The following is a 26,542-nucleotide window of genomic DNA, read 5'->3' as shown; positions in this document are numbered from 1 at the left end:
AATTAATATTAACAAATTATAATCCAATACCATAATTTATTGTCTTATGATTACTACCTGCAAATGCAGCTCGCCGTTTATACCGGTTCTCCCACGCTCCCAAAATTGACTTTTTTTTTTTAATCCTTAAACACGAGTCCACCAACTTTTAAGCACTAATCACGGGTGACGGGTATATTGTGTTAGTCCGGGTAATTATAAAATCGATAGGTACAAGATTCTAAATGTGAGTAATGTGCAGAATTTCATTGGTATACGATTCAAGGTATTTTTAAAATAAATATACTTACTTAGTACTCCAGGCTACATGCCTACACGGTGGATAATTTGGTATTTTCTAGAATAGAGTAACGTGTGTCACGGTGTACAAGGTCCAATATATCATGTTATACCTATAATATTATATTACAATATACGTATGTATAGATGGGCCAAAATGTCTTGAGAGTTAAAAAGCTGTTCGTAACTGAATTGGAATAAAAACTTCTTGTCTAGAATTAAAATTATTTCATAGTCCAATGAACAGTGTTAATATTTGTCTTCTTAAAATCATTGAGTTTATAAATAAACATGATAAAAACAATTTTAAGAAAGAATAGAGATAGTCACGACATTTACGTATTTACATTGCAGTTACCTGTCCCCGAATTATTCAGAATCCATAAGAATATAGGGTGTGTACATAGCCACATATGGTTCAATTTGTATGTAACATAATGTGAACCAAATGAAAGCCATACAATTGGTTTTTAAACTTCTGGGCGTATAAATGAGTGTAGATAAGTGCTTTAAAAGCCAAAAGGGTTGTATTTGGTTAATAGCATAGACGATTGCGTCCTTCCTTATACGCATTCATTAATAATTCTGTTTATAAATTACGCGCGTGGCCTTGTGCGCAGCGACGTTAAACAATAAAAATGACAAAATTAGACGTTTAAATATGAGTTATTAAAAACACAAAACCATTATTTACTTCCTAGTACTCTTTAAAAATGCACAGAGTGATCGTATCATCTGAAATGCCCAATGAACGACTAGAAAACGTCCGCAACGTTGTCATATCATAACATAGGTAATATTAGTTATATTATTATAATATAATGTTTGTGTAATATAATTTGGTGTGGCCGGGACCAGAGATTCTTGTGAGTGTTGTATATAGTTACTAGAGTTAGGTTTAGAGCAAAAATGGCCTTTCCGGTGTGTTGGGTTAAATTTTGAAAGAATGCCGATGTATCGGGACTATGCGGATTGGGCGTATAAAAGTATAGAAACAGCTTTTGAGAAAATAGTGAGAAACTTCACCAGAGAGCCATCGGAATAGTGTGAAAAAATACCTATAGGTCTGAAATCGTTTTTAAGCCTAAACGGGCTCTACTGCTCAGAATGGTGTTTTCCGAACCCAATGGTCAATCAAAACTCTATACATACATAATATATTATACACGATAAACATATATATTTTATATCAGGCAATAAGTATTTAATATGACGTATACTAGTAGGATGTATACTAATAATAATTTACGTAATGTTTGTAAAAATGTTTTAGCTTAGAACTATAATTTATTGTTATTTTATATTACACTTCCATTTGTAGTAGGTACTAATTATGCTAGACATTCTGATATATCCTTAAAAGATTTCACTTCCTTTATATCTTCCCGTATATATTTATGTTAACTACATAGACACACAAAATAGTAGGTAAACATAAACATAGCCGTACAGCGATCAACAATTGAGTTAATATTTACTCATAAATTTGCTTGATATGTATTGTATGTATGCTTATCTATACCACATTACCACCTAACCATTAACTATACATTGTCTATATATACATACCTATTTTATATTTCAATATACCTATATGAGTAATTCGCGTCGAATGTGCGCTTAGTATTATAAATAAATTATTATATAACACACGTTAATTCTTATTATACGACTTTGTCAGTTTATTTCAATGCTCTCAAACTTCATGTATTCCGCGTTTCTATGTAATAATTAGGTAGTTACTTTATAGAATAAAGGGTATTTTAAAATTAAGTATTGAATAAATTGAAATATACGTAATATATTTCAACTATATAAGTTTTTCCAATTACTAACCACGTATTTTACTATTTTATAAACTAACGGTTGAAATTTAGTCAATGTATTGACAATTATTAAATACAATAGGTAGTATAATTTATAATTTATAATATAGAAGATTTGTTTTTTAATTTACTATCGCAGTATTTATATGGGAAAAATATTACATCAAAAATATATTGTTCAAAACAATATTGACTTTGAAAAGGTTTATTCTGATTTAGATTATGAGCGGAGCGATGAATGCCTTTGTAATGTTTTTAATTTTAGTTTTTGTCTCTTAGGTTGCTATCACGTTTTGAAACCACAAAAATGCTAACCTAACCTAACCCTCTGGCAGTGGCGTCATTTCAGTTTTCAATAGAAGGGGGCAAAGGTTTAGACCGGCCCGAATGGGTAAAAAAAACCGCAAAAATATTAGTAGTTTATTAAGATATCTTCTTTTTTTTATTTTTGAAAATCTATTAACTGCATTATCTATAAATCAATTTTACCTGATTCATTATAAGTATATAAGTATATATATATTATCTTATATAAGTATATGATATATTTACAAATTAATATTATCTTAAATTATAGTATATTTTTTTTTTATTGCTTGATTACCGGCTCAAGTTTTGTCTGTTTATTAACATGTTAGAAATTATTTTCGATACTTTTCGAGCAGTTTGCGGTAATTTTATATTTTTAGTCGCACCACCTAACACCACCCATCTATTTTTTTTAGATCATATTTTGCCTAAATTAAAAGATTAATGTAAACATGCGTCACGAAAAAAATTAATTTTAATTTAGGTACTCAACTAAATTAACACAATACGCAGAATAGTTGAATCATACACGACTGTCGCAAGTTATGACGTCCGTGATCAATGATAAGAGCGTCAATCGGTTGTTGTTTTTAGAATTTGTAATTATTTTAGATTTTAGAAATTAAACTATACGAGATTATGATACTAATTGTTCATTTTCCTTCACAAAACACACTCACACAAACAAACATACATAAATACATACCCATACATACAATGTGTACGTCCCCGTATACGTCTAAATATATTCCAACTATCAATTAGTAAAAATGTATCATTGTGACAATAATTTCTTAGTACATACTTTAATATTTTCTGAAAATATTATAAAATACCCAGACAGCAAATGTTTGACTAAAAATATTATTATAACATTATTATAGGCACGTTTTTACCCTGATAAAATATAATAATGGTAAAACGGCAACAACTGGACACCGGCCCATAGGGCTGCTTTTAAAATCAGACAGGGGCAAATGCCCACCTTGCCCCCCCCCCCCCCCAAATGACGCCACTGCCCTCTGGTGGTTTCTATTAAAAAGTTGTATCTAGTTGGTAGTTTTGTAGTCAAAATTAAAAAGAGTATTTTTCAAAATAACTGTGAGAAATACATGGAATTTTTACGCAAAACCAGTTTTTGACGATATGTATACGATATATAGGTATAGGTATATACTTATTTTGTATTGCGTAATATATTTTGTTACTAGCATATACTATCAGTGTTGGGTAGGAACGAAACTTGGAACGCGTTCTTTTTAAAATATTGGAATATTGGAATGAGGAACGGGAAAGAGTTCCTATTTTTAAGGAATTTGAACGAAAATTACCGTTGGTAAAATTATGAAAAAAAAAATAAAAGTATGAAACGCATTTTGTTTTTGATGAAAATATTGTCTAGAATATATATTATTATAGAATCTGGGTTCAATTAAATACCTACCAGAAAAGGTAATGAATATAAAAATTAGCGTTTAGCGTTAGCATATACTATCAGCTATAGTACCCATATAATAGGTTGCCTCCTATAGCAACCGATGAATAATATAATTAAGTTACCATTGTTACCAAAAAAGTGACATGCAATATCCGGATACCATTTTTGTAATTGGATTATTTGTAAGGTCGCCCTTAACAACTTATAATTAATATAATTACGTTACCATGTAGAAATTTAGTTCTAATTTTTTTTTTTTATGATCATTTTAAAAAACATATATTTATATGAGTATATGATTCAATGTTTTTTCGTGCAGTTAAGAAAATATCAAGTGGCACGTTATGTTTTATAAAGTTATATAGGTACGTCGTATCATAAACAAATGATTTGAAAAGATAAGGACTCACGCGTAGGTACTTTAGAGTGTAGAGGACGCTACATCCGCTACGTTCTCTCCGTCTTACAAACGCATAATATAACAAATTGTACGTTCTGAATAATTCATTATTAACTCCAGTGGCTGGCCCAGGAATTTCAAATGTGGGGGGGGGGGTCAACATTTTTTTTAAATAAACAAAAAAATCGAGTAAGTGGTAGTCGCTCTGGTGTACAGTAGGCTACAAGTGGGTGACTGTAAATTTGAATTCAATTATATATATCATGTGTGCAAAAAACGGTTCTGAGCAGAGACTGCTTGGCAGCCTAGGATATTTTATATCATACTTATATTGTTATTATTAATATATATATACATTTTTAAATACAAAATCATTTTAGTCATCAACCACAAGTTTTACAATGGCATTTATTTATTTTTTTTTTATCCTGGATACAAAATTCCTACCAGAAGGAGTGCTTTGATTTCAATATAATATAGTACCTTATACTTTAGCAAATTGGATCAAGATGGTACTTTAAAGAGGTAATTTTTCGATTTACTCAGTAATAATTTAATGCCACGGAAAAAACCACCGACAAATTACAAAAAAAACCGCTAAAAACATGATTTTTATTTTTAACGCTTTGTTTATCACTATAGATACGAATAAAAAATAATAATATTATAATATTAATTCAACTTAAAGGTTATCGGTAATAAATAATAACAATATAAAATACATCAAACCGTTCCCGCTCAGAATCATTTTTCTTATACAATGATATTATATCAATGAACTCAAGTTTGATATATTTTCACGCTTTTTGCCCAAACAAATAAAAATGTATTGATATATATTATATAAAAAAAAAAATTCAACATAAGAAAATCGCTACATGAGAAATCGAGTGAATATCCAATGATGTTAAAATTAGAACTTCAGACGCTCATAAAAACTAATTTGACTTTCTAGTAAACATTTTTTTTTTAATAAAGGTAGACAAACTTATGAGGAATCTTGTACTAAATTATCAAATCTTAGATAGTTAGATAAAATTTTTTATGAATTTCTAACCCAAAATAATTTGCACTTTTTCATAATTTTTACGTAATTTGTCGAAATTCGACTAAATGCTTATAAAAAATAATTGTCACTGTATTTTTAATAATTTTCAACTGCCATTGTAAGAATATATTAGGAGCCTCGTAGGTTAGGTTAGGTTAGGTTTATGATAATTTTAATATTGTAAATTGTTTGCACATTTTAAAATACTCATAATTCACTTTAAAATCTAAATATAAAAATTCACTAGATAATATTCTTTCTTATAAATTTGATAATAGCCATTAGGTAAATATTCTTTCGAATATTAAACATAACAGAATTATAATTTGCTATATTATGCGTTTGTAAGACGGAGACAACGTATGTGGTTGTAACGTCTTCTTAATAATATAATATAAATATCTGTGCAGATATTTTATTGTAGACTTGAATTTTCACTAAAAATGTATGTTAGAATTTCTTAGACATAGATATATTATAGACAGAGATATTTTTTTTTTATTTTTTATAAGAAATATACCATCCTGGGTATAGATATAATAAGAATATGGACTAATTTACAAAGACGTGAATGAGTTGTTGGAAGAAACCAACCAGTAGTGACACTTCCTAGAGACATGGTATAGGTTTTTAAAATAGGCTATTTTTAGACATTTTAAATTGTCTACTTTAGGTTTTTTTTTTTGATAAGTTAGGTTATTAGTATGATAAAGATTTGCTCCGATGTATATACAATCCAGACATCAAGAATCTTAATAGTAAAACATTAACTACTAAATAGGTAGGTACGTTTAAGTAAATTAAAAAAATATGTATATATATTTAATATATATTAATGACTATTCTAAATTCAAAAACACCGTTTTTTATATAAATTGTAATTTTTCTTATTTTTCAAATACAGATATTTTAAGTTGCTCTTACAGTAATGAAACGCGATTCTCATAATGGCATGAGACAATGTAGGAAGCTGCCCCTTGTTTTATATGCGCTGTTTTTGGTGAAATTAGTTAAGCCTACCGTAATTTTTTCGGATACTAATTTCTTCTTTTGGGACATCATTGGAAGAAATAAACTTTTCTGCACGTATACTGTACCGTTACCTCGCTTTATTTACTATGACATTTTTTTTCTAAAACATTGATTCTATACATTTATTAAGATCCAGCTGTTATGCTAATATACAAGGTATTTATATCTAATATAAAAATTATAAGCACAGTAAACCTGTGTAATCCATACACACTAATGCGCACATTCAGGAAATCTATATAGAATACTGAATAACGTATACATACATTAACGTTTACGGTTTACATAATATTATTATATGATATAATAATTAAATCTCAGGAGATCCTGTTTTTTTGTTATTGTCGAAAGATACAATTTATTCCAGGGTCATCTTCTAAATAAAATATAATAATTTGATATCGCCGAGTCAAGCATATAGTATAATATCGAATTTATACGATTCGATTACGGTTGTGCAGTATCTAACACCGCCATCGCTCATGTCTATCGTAAAAAAATGTTATAAAATAAAAATATTAAAATGCGTGTACATCAACTATTTAAATGTATTATTTTCGTCTTTAATCGTTTAATGTATTACGACCATGCTCATTCTATGTACGGTACAACACGTAGTGTCATTGTTAACAGCAGACCACAGTTTCCTAGTGTATTATGGTTATTATTTTATTACTCATAATACAATTTTATTGAACGGAGAGGCGAAAAGAACTGCGCGGTTAAACCACCGGCGTTTTCCGCATTATTCAAGGTGTTCAACATTTGATCGTCGAGGGTTTAAACAAGACGCCCGGAGGGAGAAAATCCGCGTTTAACATTTGATACTAACCGTCGTAGGTAGGTAATTCGCTGCGGAGTAGGTATAATATATTATGCTTGCGAAAAACATTGCTATAAATATTTGTTGATGACAATAATAATGATTGTAGTAGCATACCTAATTTAAACACTGCGCAATTATTGTAATACAGTAATAATATTATTCTGAACCGTGATTAGTATACAATACAAATTGGCGTAGGTATCCTATGTAAAATTATACGGAAAAAACACTTCAACACTGGAGTTGTGGTTACAAATCTTTAAAATAATTTTAAGCCAATGATCGAGATCGATACATCCGGTTATGATTTTAGTGTACGTTTCGGTTTATTTATATCGGAAATGGTTGACATTTTGTTAGTAACTAAAGCTTTCTTGCGTGTATATTTCCACTGACTTATTTAAGTTCTGACAAAAACTGTCAGTGACAGAGTTACGGGTATTATATATAAGGACAGATGATATCCCGATTTAAATTTGGTGGATACCCGAATACTAATGTATAATTTAAATTTTTCCCATCATTGTATAGTCATGTCATCGTAGTCTTGTTCAACATGTATATGTTAACGTGTTAACAAACATAACATTAAAAAAAATATTTTTGAATAGGTAGTATTTTAACAAGTTATTTATCTATACATAAATAGGTGACAAATAGTTGTTCGGATCAAAAATATTCACTATGCACATTATTTAAAAATCATGACGTACTATGGTACAAAAATCAGGTCAATAATTTTGTTTTACGTTAATTACCTATATCTGTATGATTTTTTTTTTTAATATTGTTTAATAATAACAATACAAATATTATTATTATTAAGTAACAGTAATAGTCTAATCGAAAAAGATATATCGCAAAAATTTTGATTATATTATCATTTTGGTATGTTTCCTTGGTTTTTTTTCCGTATGCGTCCATCCCGATATAATTGTTGAATATTATTTTAAATAATATGTTGCTTGTAACATAAGATCGTATAGATGTGCGGTTATTAACCATCGAGCTGAAAAATAAATAAGTGAAAATACATCATATCACGCCAATACATTATTATATGTAATAAAATTGTTATAATTACCTATATTCCAGTTTAATTGTAATTTTTTCGTTTTTTGGATTATTTTACGCTACGATTCCGGTGTCAGCCGTCGGAAAAGTAGATAGAGTCATAGAGATGTATTTATTTTTGAAGGGCACACCCAAAGTCTATTTATTTTCTCTGCCGTATATACATACTATGACGTGGTTATTGATTTTATGAGTTATTGGTATTCCCTTCTTCGCCCATATAATAAGGGACATATTTTCAGTGATTTTTAAAAATATTTTTAGACATACGTGTAATTGGTACATTTTTGGTGTGGTTTTTGAAGATGCCTAATGAGCATAATTGTATGGTGTAATACTTTATTCGTGCTAATATAATATGGTAAATATCCCCATTAGTAGGTATACGATTATTTGATTTTTAAGGGTTAATGTATTAACATTTGTTAGTTTTTAAGATTGTTGTTTGATTATTCACAACTGGTGAGTTCAGTTAACGAAGAAGAAAAACGTTACATCACAAGTTCTGTTCTGTATCTTATATTAAACTGAATAATACATTTATAGTAAAAATTTGTTTCATATATTTAAAATATTTGTTGAATAGTGTTTGCTGGTGCAAAATATAATATATCGGGATATTTTCGTAATTACACAAATGAGAGTGACAAACATATTAAGTATATACTAGTAGTGTACGGATGACTAACAGTAGATATGTTATATCACACTCGTCATTTACTTTATAAGTTTATTTAAGCATACTATTTGATTTAGTAAAATATGTTGTTAATTTTTATTCATAAAAAACACCTATTCGAAGCCCCATTAACAAGAACACATTCTGGTCGTATTCCATCGTTTTGTTGACATATTATTATCATTTAAATTAACTACATTCCGTACATTTTTATTGCAAGAAGCCAACGATGATCTTACAACACGTGGTTCGACACAAGTTCAGTCTGTTCAGATATGAATAGCCGACAGCCGTATAGGTATTTACTGTCCGGTCATACTGAATTCGATTGGCAGTATAATGATTTCGTCAATTTGATTAAGCTTAGTTTCGTCTCCGTAAAAAAACCAGCCCATGGGGCATGGACGTTTTGTCCCCGTCAATTATTAAGGTAGAACATTTTGGACCCAGAGAGAACATTATTTAGCCATTGGCTCTCCGGTATTTCAAAACGTCAGTTTCACCAGCCCCCCCCTCTCCCCATTCCCGCCACAATATTGAAATCTCCGATTTTTTTCAGTATTTTTTAAATATTTTTTTTTTTTTAATATTTATTAGAAAATATACAATCTATGCACATTGGCATAATAATAATATATAAGTTGTATAATAAGTTTGAACATGAAAAAGGGTGAGGGAAGAAACCATCCAGTGATCGCACTTCCTTTTTTTATAAATATAAAATTTAAATTCTTATTAAAAAAAAAAAAAAAATGAAATGCCAGTATAATTGTTAAATGTAGGTACATTACAATATAATTTGTATTATTCAAATTTAAATAATATAAGTAAACTATATAAAAATATAATACATTAAGTATTTACAATACAAATACATTTAAATAATTATTTATGTTTTTAGATTTCAAACCAGTCACAATTTACTTTCCCCATGTCTCCAAAAAAAATTGGAATTTTCACAAAATCACGGTTAAGCAGTTTTTGAATACCTATAAAAACATACAACGCGACTATTTGATGCATGCTTTACCTCATCTGCCAGAGTAACCACTAACAACCATTCATATACTGATATACCTACAAATAATGCTAATTTCTACTAATAATTTTTAGCTATCCCGTAACGTTTTCCGTATACTAGAGATTTGTAATTTTACAAATATATTTGTAAAAAAAAATGTAAATACCATAAAAAAAAAAAATATTGATTTAAATTTGGCCGATGATTTAAAATACCGAGGACCAAACGTCCTACCTTAATAATTTACGGGGACCAAATGTCCGTGGACTCATATTTTTTACGCGGACGAAACGGCGGGGACAAAACGTCCGGATTTATCATATGAATAGGTTAGGTTATAATAGGTATACGTATAGAAACCATTTAAAACGGAAAATTGGGTTTTTTCTTAAGTAGTTCATCATAATTATATTACAACGGTATTAATATCTCGTAGATATCATGTATATAATTACGTAGGTACTATCGTATTTAAATTTTATACTAGCCGGAGGATACTTTCACACATCAGAATTAGCTTTGATAAAAATATACCTATTAAAATAAAAACTCTCATCGGATGCGTCAGGGCTCACACATGTGAAATGTTAATAGGTATATTAGTACATTGTCGGGTTCGAGGGGCGTGCAGTAGAAATGTGATGTTGATGACCTTCCGCAGTGGTCTGAAGTTAGGTTAGTAGCCGTAAGTTAGAGTATTGAGCGCATTTCAGATATATGTGTATAATATATATATCGATATTTAGGTAATAAATCGGTACGCATCTTATCCGTGGCCCGTGTTTGATGCAGTGGCGTATGAATTATATACAAAGTGACTCACCAAGCATGCTCACCCCCTCATTCCCCTTTAAATTATGCATTTATTCAAATTCTGATTTTTTTAGTGAAATATCATATTTTAAATTACTTAGATTATAATAATGTAAATATAAAGATTATGAATGTTATGCCGTTTAAGGATTCTAGACAAGTAATTTTTTTAAAATGAGAACCATTATTTTTTATTGTAAATTATTAAGCAGATCTTTGAAAAAAATTATTAAGCAGATCTTTGAAAAATGTTTATGTATCCAAATTGAAATTAAAATGAGTAGTTGTTGAGTTACTAAACTAATTGTGTATAGAAAATAATACTTTAATAATAGTCCACAATAATTGGTTCAAAATATATGGGAGCTATAATGATTTGAAAACTCTATTAATTTTTAATAGTTTATTAACATTTTATAAAAATGGTTTGTCCCGAGACTAGGTGTGAGTTGGGGGGGGGGGGGGGAGGAGAGCCTAAAATAATTATAAAAGCCACACAAGCATTTACCCATTCCCTCTCCACTCTAAACACACTGTAAATTTAAAAAAAATTAAGACTAAAATAATTGTAAATATTTATTTTAAAACTAATTTAATATCTTATAGGCATTATTTGTAAATTATTGTCTCATAGATTGAAAGAATTTTATAAGTAGCAGAATTCATGAAAATAATAGTTGTCTAGATACTACAACTTTCAATCGCCAATGGAAATATCAGGATATATTTTATTCGTGATTTTTAAGCATTTTTGTGTGGATAATCTCAAAATCCAAGTATAAAACATTTGTTTAGCCAGCTACTACATATTTCCACTTTTAAAAAATCGATGCAACTGTTTATGTAAACGAGTTGTTTGGAAATGAGTAAAAAATAATTATATAGGTATCGTTAATGTATTTAGTATAAATGTACATATTGAGTTTGGCTTTCTTAACATACGCGATACGCAGCTAGGCGGGGCCAAAATCAATCAAACAAATCGTCGGTTTTTAAAAATGTAATTCGAATTTGTTTACGGTTTTAGTTTTATCAGGATTAAAATCGTACACTCGTTTGGATGCTCTTTAGTTTTTACCAATTTATATCGATTATTATACTGTTGACCGCGGCGTGTCGAAATAATGACATACCACCTATGTATACAGTATATTATGTATAATTATGTACAGTCTTAGTTTTTCCCGCGAAGCCGTCGCACTCCAAACCCTTCGGGGTCGTTTGTCGTCCCGAATGTGTTACAAGGGCGATTCAAGTCGTATAATATTATTATTATTATTATTATTATTATTATTATATATAGGTATATTTTTTTATTGTAACACGCACACTGCTGGTATCATAACATAATGTATGGGCGTTTTGGAAACCGCACAGATTTTCCCACATTGCAAGTACGTTAGCCCATGCCGAGAAGAAAGCGAACATAATAAGAGGGAACTAATGGAGTTGGTCGGCGTCGGAAAACGCGCACGGGCGTTATAAGGAGTCGATGGCAGCGCAACGGTTCGTATCGGTTGGCGACCTTCGGAGGACGCGATATGACTGAATTATTATAGTAATGTTGTACCGCTGCTCAATTCGTCACACGGTCCACAATCATATCATTACAATTTACAATATTGTACAAACTATTTACCTGCAGTAGGTATACATATACTATAATTTGTTATTATATAGTCATAATTTGATATAGATTATATTATTCACATTCATATGACATAACCCATGTGGCCATGTAAGTATACCTATTATGTATAACTGCCAATGCCGTCTGCACCGTACAGGTTAGGCATACAGTATAAATAGATCCAATAATAATTTATGACGTGGCGTGTGCTAAACTCACAACTATCTGTGCAGACATTGTGCAATAATCTCGAATTGGTTTTATGCAACAGTGACGATAGCGTGGAGGAAAGGATATATATGGGGTTTTAGCCTTTAGGTTTGATCATAAATCGATAACTTTCGGAAATTTAATATGCATCTAGGATCTGTAATAAATATTTCCCACTCCTCCACGAATCAACGCAGAAATAAACAAAAGTAAACCCACACCGTCATAAGCTACCTTATTTAGGTGGAATAACGATAAAATATTAACAAAAAAAAAATGTATATTTAATACATGTAGTATTTGAACAATTAACGGAAATAAAAATTTCAAACATTTTGACCAAAAGTATAATTAAAAAAAGTGGGTAAGTGGGTGTCTCTCTGCTATACAGTAGGTTACAAGTGGATCACTGTAATGGATGGTGTTAAATTCGAATTCAATGACATAAAATCATCGTAAGAAAAACGATTCTGAGCGAAGACGGTCAGTCAGCCTATTATATTACTTAGTATATTTGATGATATTATTGTGAATCAAGTAATTTATATATAACCTATTTACCAGGGGCCCAATTTTTGAAATTTCCCATATGATCAAATTTATATTTCAAAATATTTTTATAAAAATTAGAATACTATCATTACCCGAAGAAAAAGAAACAAACCTTTTTGAAAACTATGAAAATGTATATCCTATTAATGACAGTTCAACGATTGAAACTAATAAATTAAAAGACAAATATTTAAATAACATAATTAACAATGAACCAATCGTATCAAATTATAATATTAATAAACCACCAAAAAATAAAATAAATATTAAAAACTTCTAAATAGACTAACAGATACAATAGATTTAAGTTATGAATTAGAACCAATTTAAACGGTTAAATAAAAATGGCGAGGGCCGTTTGTTTGTAAGCGATCCATCGAGACTCGTATTTTGTGTGTTTGTTTGTGTAAGGTATTTAATAGTGTGAATATTTTCATTGATTATTTTGTGTACCATCAAGAGACAGTATACGACCAATACACATATTAAGTAAATTATAATATTTAAACGAGTCATGAGATGTGTTCAAGTGTTAATAAATGGTGATAAACTGATAAGTGTTGAGTGTTAACCATGTACACCGGTCCAACAGCCAATCAAATCGCATTTCAGACAAGCTAATGTCACCGAACTCGTATAATATGGTCCTTAAAATACGATGCCGGGTGGACTTGAGGGTTCATACCCACTTTACCGAATCCCAATTCGCCGACAAATATACCAGTTTTTAAATATTTTAAAATATTCCCATTTCGCCGACAGTTTAATTTGCCGACGTCTCGGTTCGCCGACAAATTATACAGGTTTTATAATATAGATATAATTGTCCCGATTCGTCGACAGGTGACAATAATTTTATCAAAAACGGGTATATAACAGCGATAATATTATAGTATGTTGTCGATAAGTTCAATAATTAAATGTTTTTCCACACATCAGATCCATGGGAGTATATAGATTGGTGAAATTAGTTCATTCCAACCGTTTTAACTGTGAAATTCGGAATTCAATAGACAATTTTATTAAAACGTGCTATCTAAAAATTGATTAAAATGGATCCAATATGGTTCAAAATAAAATCTGAAAAAGATCACGATTTATTAGTAGTAAATAACTTTATTCATCGAGTAGACAAAATACGGGACACAACTGAATATTATAAATGCATCCACAATTGCGGCGGTCGTGCTATTTTAAAGAATAATACTAATGTAGTATTATCGAAACCACCATCACCATCAATTTCAAGTAAAAAATAAAAATATATTTATAAATTACCATTTAGTTGACAATTTGGCATACGATTTCCCGTTTTTTATTAATAAATATTTAGTAAAAATTATAAAATACAAAAATATAAATATACATTTTAATCAATATTTGTACCAGATATTATAAGTGCATAAGTGCATGCATATTTAGTACTTTTTAGCATTAAGTTCCAAGCTCTAAATTAATAAAATATAATATTATAATAATATAATGTTCGTTTTTTTGAAACTATGATTAATGGAGGAGGAACTTTCGGAAAATTCAACAAAACTAGTACCTAAGGCATTTAATGAAATAAGGAGATCTGTAATAACTTCAGGAGCTACTAGTTCTGAAATTGTAGACGCTATTCCAGTTTTCACTAGTATAAAAAGTTCAGGTTACAGAAAAAAAAATGAAAATGATTTCACCTTTACCGTCAAAATTATGCGATGTAACCATTGAAGGTGATTGACGTTCTACAAATAATGGAAGAGATTTTTTATTAGGTAATTATTTTATATTATTTTAAAATTTAAATGTATTCCATATAAATATCAATATATATCACACGTCTATAATCTATATATATTTTATAAATTAATTAGGTTCAGAAGGAAATGATGGTAAAATAATTATATTTGGAACAGAAGGATTTTTAAAACGACTTTGTTACAGTGAAATTATTTTCATGGATGGTACATTTAAATCCACTCCCAAATTATACTTTTATCATATACCTAATAAATAATAAAATGTACTTTTATTTTTTTTTATATTATTTATGTATGAACAATTAAACAATTTATGCTGACTTTTATATTTTTTTTAAATAGCATATTATATTATATACAATATTTTTTTTAAAAGTTATATTGACTAGGCAATTTTAGTTTGACATTTTATATTGTACAATATTTTTTTTTTAAGTTGAATTGAATTGAATTGAATTATTATCAATTACTAAGTATACTTAGGTACACATTATACAATATACAATAATAGGTATTTTGATGAGGCTGTCCCAAAAGCAAGCATGTAAAAGGGAGCAGCGAGTTAACAAAAACAGTTATACAATATAAATTAAACATAATTTAAAATAATACCAAAAATACATGCAAACAAAAAATAAATAATAGATAATTACTAGAAGTCAAGTTCAGTGTAACCTATAAAATGAAACTTAATTCATAAAATATTTGAATCTAAATTATTAACATAGTTTAAAAATGTTTATTTACTATCAAAAGTAGATACATCAAGATTTAATCTTCTTAAGATAAAGTAACATATAAAATATGTACATACAATATTTTTTTGACCAAACAATTTCTTACTAACCGGTGTATTAAGGTTAACTCCAAGCTTTAATCCTGGGTGATAGTGATGTTTAGGTTTATAAGCATCAATGTTTTTATCAAAACAACATGAAAGAACACTATATATTATATATGAACTAGATATATTTTTGACATTTAATTCCGTATATAAATCCGCAACATGATAACTATATGGTTATTTTAATAGAAATCTCAACAATGAGTTTATTGTAACATTAAGTTTATGCATATACACATCAGTAGAATTACCCCATACTACTAAACCATAACATAATATAGATTGTACTAAAGATGTATATACTAATCGTAAACAATTAATATTATGAATTACTCTTAGCGATTTAAATCGATAAAAGAACTTTCTTATTGTATTAGTTACGTATTCAATTTGTAGATCCCATCTGAGATGCTGATCAAAAATGATTCCTAAGTATTTGGTCGAATTAACATTAAAAATTGTATCACAAACACAATTAACTCCAATACAATTTATACTATGCATAGATAATGGCTCTAGATTTTTAAATTTATCATAAATTTGAAAGAAAATGTAATTTGATTTACTAGAATTTAAATCTAAGGAATTGTTTTCAAAAAAATTTTTAACAATTTTTAGTGTATTATTAGCAGTCATATAAATCAACGATTGTTTTGTTACTGACCAATATAACTGTATCATCAGCAAAACTAATTATTTTAGCACATAAATTTAAGTTAAGTAAACTATTAGAATAAATAATAAATAGTAATGGTCCTAAGACTGTCCCTTGTGGTACTTCGCAAACAGGTAACCAAGTAATAATTACATTACCAAGTCTAACTGCTTGATACCTATTCGAAAAAAAAAGATATCAATGATATCATTAATAGTAATGCAACCTCTAATACCACAATGTTCTAATTTACTTATAAGTAATTTATGGTTGACCGAATCAAATGTTTTTTTGACATCTAAAAATAATACCAATTACTTTTTTATCATTATCAATTTTACTTCTGATATACATGTTCACACTAACTAGAGCATCATTTGTCGATTTACCTGGTAAAAAACCAAACTGATTTTCAGAGAAAAATTTATTTTTATTAAGAACAAAAAGAAAACGGGATTTGATAAATTTTTCAAAAACTTTACTGATTGAAAGAGATAAAGAAATAGGTCTGTAATTAGTACCTATACATTTTTTATCACCACTTTTAAAAATCGGAGTAATAAGGCATTTTTTGAAATAATTATGTTTTGGGGTATAGTGCAATGGAAAAATATCTAGTAGCATGCTATATTTTATTATGAATTTAATGAATTAAGAATTATTGATTGATTTTTAATTTATACATATTATGTATATATTTTATGGTTTTGCGTTTAAACAAATCTCGGCGCTTTTGAAAACTATTGGAAATTTTAAATTTTGACCTCCCCAATGCAACAACGATATTTACTTTCCCATCGAACAAGATACTGAAGTTGAAAATCCAATTATTATTTCGACTACTTATCGTGTACACAAACACAAAAATAAAAAAAACAAAAAAACAACACACATCATTGTAAAATCAATACATTCATCGTTCCACTCAGAATCTAAAATTGGATCATTGTAAAATCTATACATTTATCGCTCCACTCAGTAATTAAAAGTACAACATTTTTTAATGCACCACCACGTAGATTTTCTTCGTATTTCTAAGTACTTTTAAACTAAATCCCCCCAAGCCCCCCCCTATTTGTGCCAATGCTAATTGTGTAAGGATATCAGACAATAGCTCCGTACTCCAAGAGTGATCTTCTATGGGAGTTGTAGAGTATAGAAAAATTTGAAAAGTGTACTTACCAGCGACAAAGTTAATATGTCGACGAAATTCTAGTGATGTGGTTTTCCATATGATTCAAGTGGTTGTCCGTTTAAACAATGATCAAACAATAAAGGAGTATTTGGGTCGTACGTGGTTTAGAGTAGACAGAGGAGAAATATGTATTTATGTTTGATAATAAAATTAATTCTTTGAATATTATCAGAAGATTGTTTTGTCATCTGGATATGATGTATTAGGCCCAAAAGTCATATCAGCCCATATATCAGACATAATTTTTTTAAATGTGGATCTTAGCATAGGAAACTCACTTGTATGAGAGATATTTTTTGTTTGTAGAAGCACACACATGCAACTCGTTTGATTGATATGTTGCAGTGGGAACTTACCACTACCCATTTTTTTGGGCGGATAAATTGTGATAAGTTTTTGTTTCTGGTGTACCTACATACGAATTGCGTTTCTAATAAATTATATATTACATAAATTAAATTTTCTAAAACATTTACTTGTACATAAAATTAAAATAAGAAGAATCGCGGAATCACCTTAAGCAAAATATAAACACGTACAAAATCACTTTTGTCAATTTTAAACATATTTAATATTTTTTGTGCGCGCAATCGAGAATATTATACGAATACGTGAAAAAATAACGTTCGTGATTTTTGTGTTTACATTGCGTTTCCACACCGAAAGGAACGAATTTGAAGTATACCGAAAATTGTTCCGATTTATAGGCGTTTTTTTTGTGTTTTTTCGCGTAACGATTATTATTATAGCCCACGCAATACACAACGTGTAACCGTAAATATACATTATCAATTATTTTCTATAATTGACGTATACCTACCAGATTACCAGAGTGTCCGGCGCTGGTTGCACGAAACACTTGACCTGGAAACCTTGGTCTAGTTCAGTCGTGTGTTTTCCGCTACACTTGTAATATTATATGTATCTAATTGTATAACATTATAGTTTACAATGTATATAGTTTATAATATATATTATTATATGTAGGTAGGTACTAGGTACCCTATCTCGTGTACGCTCGAGTGCGTAGTCCCGTGTTATATTATTCCTATGTGTGCCACTATATATTATACATAATACAATATTATAAAGCTAGGTACCCATTATTAGTGTACAGAGTACAGAAACACACACTTGCAGCAAGTCGTGTTCGGCCAGCTCCGTTTGGTCACAGAATCGTAACGTTCGATATGGCCCAATATATATTATAAGTCATATTATATTATAGGTCTGAAACCTAATGTACAATATAATAATAATATATTTGTATTTGTGGTTAGTCAAGTGTACTGCAGAACGTTATATGGTTATAACCATATCTTAGGCCGAATTAATTTCGTAATCCTAGTATAATACCTACATGGTTACATTGGAATTGCGTAAACAAGTGGCGGATCCAGAGGTGGGTCATTGGTCATTATTGGTCCTTATTGAATTGCATATTGAATTGGTAATTATTAGTATTTAGTAATTTACAAGTTACAATTAGTAGTACCTACAATAAGCACACCGAGTAATAATTTCGTTGTTCACTTATTGTATGTATAATAATGCTGATACCCTTATAAGTCTAATTGATATTATTATGTAATTATGTATAATGTATATGCATTTTGTGAAAAACTATAGGTAGGTAGGTACCTACGTGCTATGCAACCAACCATAGGTGAAACTAAGTTTAAATTTCTGGGCTACAAACAGCCCACCTAACAAAACTATTAATTTAAAATAAACCATAATGGGCTTGTATCAAAATCAATAGAGGATATTTTTGGGGGGCTAAATCAAAATGGTGGGGGAAGCTAGGGCCATTTACTCCTTAGTCCTTAGCCCTCCTAGTTACGCCATTGTAACCAACGGTTTTATCACAGAACAATAATTGTATGTACACACTGTACATGTTATGGTTATTATGTATTATGATAATAAAGGAGAATGGGGAAGGGACCAAAATCTTCATTACTCGAATTCTATCAATAAATAATTATATGCATAAATGATTTTAAATGCATAAAATCTTGCACAATATGTCAATATGTAACAAATCAGTGTAGGCTCGACAATAATTATTTTGAAAATTTAAATACGGGTGCTAGATGTAGCATAGGCTGCTATATATTTATTTTTTGAAATAATTTTTCGGTGGACAAATTTTACTTTTTTTATCTATTTAAATATAAGTGTGTGATTATACTTTTTAATTATTAATGGGGCCTAGCTACAGCTATTATTTAAGGTGCAAAATTTAGGCAATTTTTAACCTCGTCTTATCCGTCCAGGATCTATGTGTTAGTTGTAAATGATTATTAGTGTGAGTTAAATGCAATGCTAATACCGCCTCGTACGAGCATGCACATGTCAATAACTCGAAAACAATATAAAATTCAATATACGAATTTTACGACAACTTACTTATTGTTTTGACAAAATTAAAGTTAGTAAACTTAAACGTAGTCTGATTTTGATTCAGAAAAAATATTTGAATTCAGCAGAAAACACGTAGGTGAATCAGGATTTCACTTGATTTCGCTTAATTTCGATAAAAATGTATCTGCCTGATTTGTCCGGAGTAAGCGACGAATATACTAAAATATTATACGATTACCTATGTATTATAATATTTATGTACAGGTCAAAATCATCGTGAGTATAATACTATATTGTACCATACAATATTCGTAGCTTTTAGTTTATAATATAATATTAAATAAAAATGTATACTTAAATATTTAAATTCGGCGGTCAGTGATAATGTGACTTGTTATTTATTCTAAGTCGAATGAATACGATATTTGTGTTCCATGATACTGGTGTATATGTATTATCTTGTATAACTGATAAGTGATAATATTTTTACATTGATAACTTAATGAGTGATGACCGTTTTTTATTGAAATCTACGAAATTATAAATTTAACCAAGATTAGTTTTATTATTTAAACTTTTAAGCTTGTTAAACCAAGTAAGTCGTAAACGTATAAACATAATTTTGGTTTCAGACCTTTTGCTCTGTATTTTGTAATGATCTACTGAACAAGTAAAACGTAAGTAATAGTCACAAAAGTCCTAAACTTTAAATTCAATAATACTTTTGTTAAACATTTTAATTAAAAAAAATCTACTAACACCATATCCAATATTCAAGTTAAATCTTTGTCCGTCCGTCCAAATTGATATGAGCTATTTTAATCCGACAGAATACAAAGACAGGTGTTTGTGTTGGTTTCATCGCTTATCACTACATAGGATAGTGATGCATTAATTAATTATGGGTATATTTGAATGTAATTATTACTATTTTACAGTTTATCACTTGTACATCATAATTTTACATTATGAAGGCTTTTTTGGAATTGGTACGTGACCGTTTCACCAAGGTTGACTTAATGCATTTAGTTGATATTGATGATGAAGATCTCCAATTATTGATATTCCAGAATGGGCCAAGCAGGGATGAATTTATAAAGGTTTTGGTGTATAAATTGTTGTTGGATACTGATCCTGAGTCTGAATACTCAAATACATATGGTAATTAACAATTATAATTAATTGAATAATGTATGAGTTGAAGAATATAATATGCTTATTGTTACTAATTTAATATATAATTTGTTTTAGATTTAGAATATATACTTGTGTCATTTGGTTTGTTGGATAAAATAGCTGCCCAAAATTTTTTAAAAGTAAACAAAGCTAATAAATAAATAAATAATCAGTAAATGAATAATTTTTTTAGGGTATTGTAATTTTTAATAAAAAAAATAAGTTTTTTATATTTACATTTTTATTTGGAATATTAATCAATTAATTATTTTATTAATATCAATTTTTACTAAACAATAATACATTTATATTTTTAGGGTAATATGTCAACCAAGTTACATACAGCTACATGGAAAAAGATTATTGAATCTTTGATACCAACTACAACAGTTGCAATTCAATATCCGAGTTATGATGAACTAATGAATGACATTTATGAAAAGAGTAATTATTTTCGAGTAAGAATTTATATATATAAATCTGTCATTAAAATTGCTATTTGTTTGAAGTATAGAGTAGACTATTATGTAAAACGTATTGAGTGGTAAAACATAGTTTACTTTATTATTCCATTGATTTTATATTATATTATAATATACTATATTCTAATATATTGTGGGTTGTGGAGTAAACAATGCTTGACCAGCCAAAATACTAAAAGGAAATAATACATATTTAATAAATATAAATAATAAATACCAAATGATAATGCTTTATGTAGGTTCATATTTTATTGTATTTCACTATAAACTATCCTTTTTCTGAGCGTGTTCGTTATACATGTTATAATACTACATTATAGAATTTTAATGTTCAATAAATCTTAATCGTCCTTTTTACTTCTTATGTTTTTTTAGTCTGCTGAAAAGAAAAATTATCTTCCTCCAGAACTTATATCTAAGTTAAAAGTTGAAACGGAATTAAACGAAAACAGTGAAAGTATTGATGACATTTCAGACCAGTTAATCAAGATCATAAATAAACCAATATTACCTCATAAAAATAATGATTTTAAAACATCCTCAGATTGTGAGGTAAGTTGTAAGAATAAAATATAATTATGTAAATAATCAAAATATATATTTTATGTTGTGTATTGCTAATAAAGTAATAACTAATAAATAATCAGTGGTGTATTGCCGTATTGGTAAATATATTTATGGGTTTAGGCATTAATAAATTAATATTTATATTAAACCTAAAAAATGTGTTCTCACTCCGCTCAACAAAATTAGGTTAATCCCTTACATGTTTAGAACTTCTAATATTACAATAAAATTAGATTATTGTAAATAACGTTCCATTTTCATACAACTTATTGGATTGAAGTGTAATAAAACTGTAAATAGATATTACGTATAATTTATATTTTAAAAATATAATAACATAGATAAAACCACAACCCTTTTAGATTCCGAGAGAAGCGATGAATGTATTGATTTTACAATGATGTTGTTTTATTATTATTTTTTTTTTGTGTTTGTCATCACCTTTTAGGACAGTAAAAATGCTTCGATTTTCTTCAACAGTATCTTTTCTGATAGGAAAGCGAATCTAGTTGGTACTTTGGTGGGTCAAAAGTAAAAATTTCCCAGTAGTTTTCAAAAGCGACATGAAAAACAAAAGAAAAATTAAGGAAAAACGGAAATTTTTACGCTAAATTGAGAAAATTGATTTTGGTTTTTGGTGCAACTCTAAAACAAATGTCCATGTAGATATAGTCAGTTTTCAATTTTTTTTGTTTTTTTTTCTATAAATATCAATTAAAAAGCGTGAAAATTTAATGCAAGGCTCCTGATATATTTTTACAATAGTAGTTGAATAATATTAAAATGTATATTATAATAAAACGCAAAATGTAATGCTTTTAAAGTTTGAATTTTGACAAAATTTATCAAATTTAAAATTTAATAATTATTTTGTAGTTAAAAATGTATAAAATGTTTAACTTTTATGGCTAAGGATTGAAAATTTAAAACAAGGTTCCACGTAAATAGGTTATATATAAATTACTTTATTCTCAATAATATCATCAAATATACTTGGTAATATCATAGGCTTACTGACCGTTTTCGCTCAGAATTGTTTTTCTTATACAATGATATTATATCATTAAATTCAAGTTTAACACCATCCATAAAAAGTGACACACTTTTAACCTACTGTACAGCAGAGCAACATTCACTTACCCACCTTTTTTTCATTTGTTGTATGTTTTGTAGCTACACAAGAAACCAACATTGTTTTAGTATAGTATGGAAAATAAATTGTAATCATCGTATCAGTGGGTTAGGCAATTATAGCTAGGCAACTATAGCTGTCATGTTCAAATCTATATGTTAATTTTTTAGGTTTTTTTAAGTTATAATTCTTAATCAAAAACATTATAATTATTTCTTATTAAAGGGGGGACCTTTAATTATAGTAGGTAGATCATTGGAACATTTTTTTCTGATAAAACTTATATTAAAAAAGTTTATAGTATTTAATAAGTGGTTAAAATGAAAATAACATTATTTGTATACATAGTACATATGATATCATAAATTATAACACACAACACATAAATAATTCATTGAAACATCCAAAAAAATTTTTCCTATGTACTATTAAATAAGTTTTATTTAGTTTTCGAGTTATTTTAAGAGCTTATACCTGTAGAATGATATTTTACATTAGATATACGCCGAAAATCGTAAATCTGTTGACGTATACCCGCATACACGTACCAATACACCACTGTAAATAATACAAATTTGTTAATACACATTAAATAAATAATACAAAACTGTCAATACATATTAAATATATTTTACTATTCCTAGGAACAACCACCAGATACAAGCTCAAAATTTATGGACTTGATATCAATAAAAAAAGAAATTGATCAATGTATTGAGATTTCAAATAACAAAAACATAACTCCATTAAATAATGAAGGCTCAATCAAAATTTCTACTCAAGAGTTCCTTGAACTAATAGATAAACAAAATTTAATTCATTCTGATAATTTAGAATCAAAAATAGAATATATCCATAAGGTTAATATACATTTTATTAGACTGTTTGTATTAATAATATTGTTAGTTGATATTATTTTTATGTTTTTTAGCTTATGAAAGCTGAACAAGATTTACAAATTTTAGCAGATTCACTAATAGTACAGGTATAATTCTACAAATTATTTATTAAATTTGTATTACTTACTAATAATACAATTATAACAAGATAATATGATAAATGTTGAAAAGTAATAAAAAATATTTTTACTTCTTTATGAAATTAATATTTGCATGTAAGATCAAACGTTATTAGTTTATTTTACTATTAATTTACTTTACTATTCAATATTCACATAATATGATGTAGGCTATCCAAAATTGTATAAAGTAGTGACATTTTTTTTAGCTACGACTGCATATTATTTTTTATAACAACTAATTAAATGCATTTGTACCCTCTGACTCAAATATTTAATTGGATAAAATTATTACTAATTTAACAAGTCGTGTGTTTATTGACTACCTATGATATAATTTAAAAGTATTTCTTAGTTTAACAGTTTATGTAGGTATTTGATATTTCTATATTATACGTCTAGGACAAATCATAATTGCCATTTTAGCATAAAAGCATTTTCGAGTTGAAATATTTCATAAATATGTTGATCAAACAATTTTAAATATTGTAAATAATTGTACAAACTAGTTATATTTCATTAAAATGGACATTTAAAGCTGGCTATAAAATGTATAATACCATTGATTATAAATACTAGTATTATACAATGATAATACATCCAATAGAAATGGGTTATAACAACTATCAAGGGACCCGGCAAATTTGTTGTTATAGTTAAGACTAATACAAATATCTAAATTTGAAAACATTTAAATTAACTCTTAAGTAATTTAGTTACATCAACATTTATTTTAATTGATAGTTGTACGATTACGTATCATAATGAATATTAAGTGATTATTGTATATTACATATTATTTTATTAGGAATTATTAATTATGTAGTTTGGTTGCCAAATCTTATTATATCTTTTAATGGTTTTACATTTGCATGACATTTTTGTCCGAACGTGGCTAATAAATTCTTATCAAAGAGTCTTTGAAATAAGGTTTTGAATTACATGAGTTGAAGAAGTGGTATGGGTAAGTGATTCAGAATCATCCAAAAAAGTTTATATCAAACTGTACTTATTTTTTATGTTTGTAAGAAACTTTTGTACAATTTTTATACATATATAACATTTAGGGTGGTAGTGTTAATATATACAATTATGTGGTGAAATGTTCAAAGCACATAATATTTGATTTCATAAATATGATAATGTACATTTTTTAAATGAAAGATAGTTAAAACAATTTTGAACAAAATTAATAGTGAAGTCTTATCAATCAAGATTTGTATTTTTAAATTGAACATAAATTCCTCATTTTAAGTATAATACATGTATGTAGTATGTACTGTGTATACTTTAAAGTTAAAATGATGCATATAACATTTTTATATATGTTTGCCTATTAAAAAAATCATTAGTAAGATGTAACTTTAGGAAAAAATGTTTAGTCTGATAATATTATTAATATCTTTTGATTTTTCGTTACATGTACAAGTTTTAAATTTTAATCAATATTTTTTTTCAGTCTATGTTGGATAGCAAAGAATGTCAAAGAAACACATCATAAACACTAGTTTATTATATGTAAATTTAATTTGTATAATAATATTTTGAAAATCCACACCTTTTTGATTGAGAAGTTTTATATTTTCTACTTTTTTATTTGTTATCTAATGTTTAGTAAGAAAGATTCATATGGTAAATTATTTGATACTATTATATAATAATATTATATCGAATTATGAATTTCTTACCTATTCCTTTACATTATACTCATTGTAGCATAAAAATATAGGAATATTTAGATACAATTTATAGAATTTTCAAGACAATTATAATAAAAAAACTTGTTTATAATTTTACTTTTTTGAAAATTCCACTCCAAATGCTTGCACTTTGTAATAGTTGTAAATGGTAGTAATATGTGTACAGCTCTATTTATTATGTAAGTAAAATTAATAATATGATTGCAATATTCAGATTTTTTTACAGCATTAACAATACACCAAACTTTAATAATAATATTAATATTTAAGTCTTCACTTTTAAACTTAAGATGTAATTTTTGAGTTTTCAGGGTTATTTAATGTTAAAAAACTTATGTGTTTAAGTTAAGTCTTAAGTTTATATTTTTTACATAAAGAAAAAAATTGAATAATGTAATAATACATATTCAAATATTAAGTAAAAAAGAAGTATTTTTATATCTTGGGTCTAGTAAATTAGTCCGGTATGCTAATTTTAATTTATTTTGTCTAAGTAGAAGTTAAGTTTAAAAGTTTATTTTATT

At 27.8% G+C, this 26,542-nt stretch overlaps 1 protein-coding gene and 1 pseudogene across 1 annotated transcript; both read left to right on the top strand.

The window, feature by feature from the left end:
• Positions 1 to 14,646: 14,646 nt before the first annotated feature.
• Positions 14,647 to 15,109, top strand: LOC132948439 (uncharacterized; annotated as a pseudogene).
• Positions 15,110 to 20,452: 5,343 nt separating this feature from the next.
• On the top strand, positions 20,453 to 26,486 carry LOC132948543 (uncharacterized). The gene is made up of 8 exons (XM_061019055.1): positions 20,453 to 20,620; positions 20,882 to 21,104; positions 21,195 to 21,259; positions 21,437 to 21,577; positions 21,977 to 22,153; positions 23,945 to 24,160; positions 24,232 to 24,285; positions 25,778 to 26,486. Exons 2-8 carry the CDS (start codon positions 20,912 to 20,914, stop codon positions 25,817 to 25,819), a joined length of 888 nt encoding a protein of 295 aa, XP_060875038.1. The 5' UTR covers positions 20,453 to 20,620; positions 20,882 to 20,911; the 3' UTR covers positions 25,820 to 26,486.
• Positions 26,487 to 26,542: the final 56 nt, after the last annotated feature.

This window comes from Metopolophium dirhodum, chromosome 7 (genome assembly GCF_019925205.1).
Source record: "Metopolophium dirhodum isolate CAU chromosome 7, ASM1992520v1, whole genome shotgun sequence".
In the NCBI taxonomy this organism is placed as follows: Eukaryota; Metazoa; Arthropoda; class Insecta; order Hemiptera; family Aphididae; genus Metopolophium; species Metopolophium dirhodum.
This window is presented reverse-complemented; position numbering and strand designations above follow the sequence as displayed.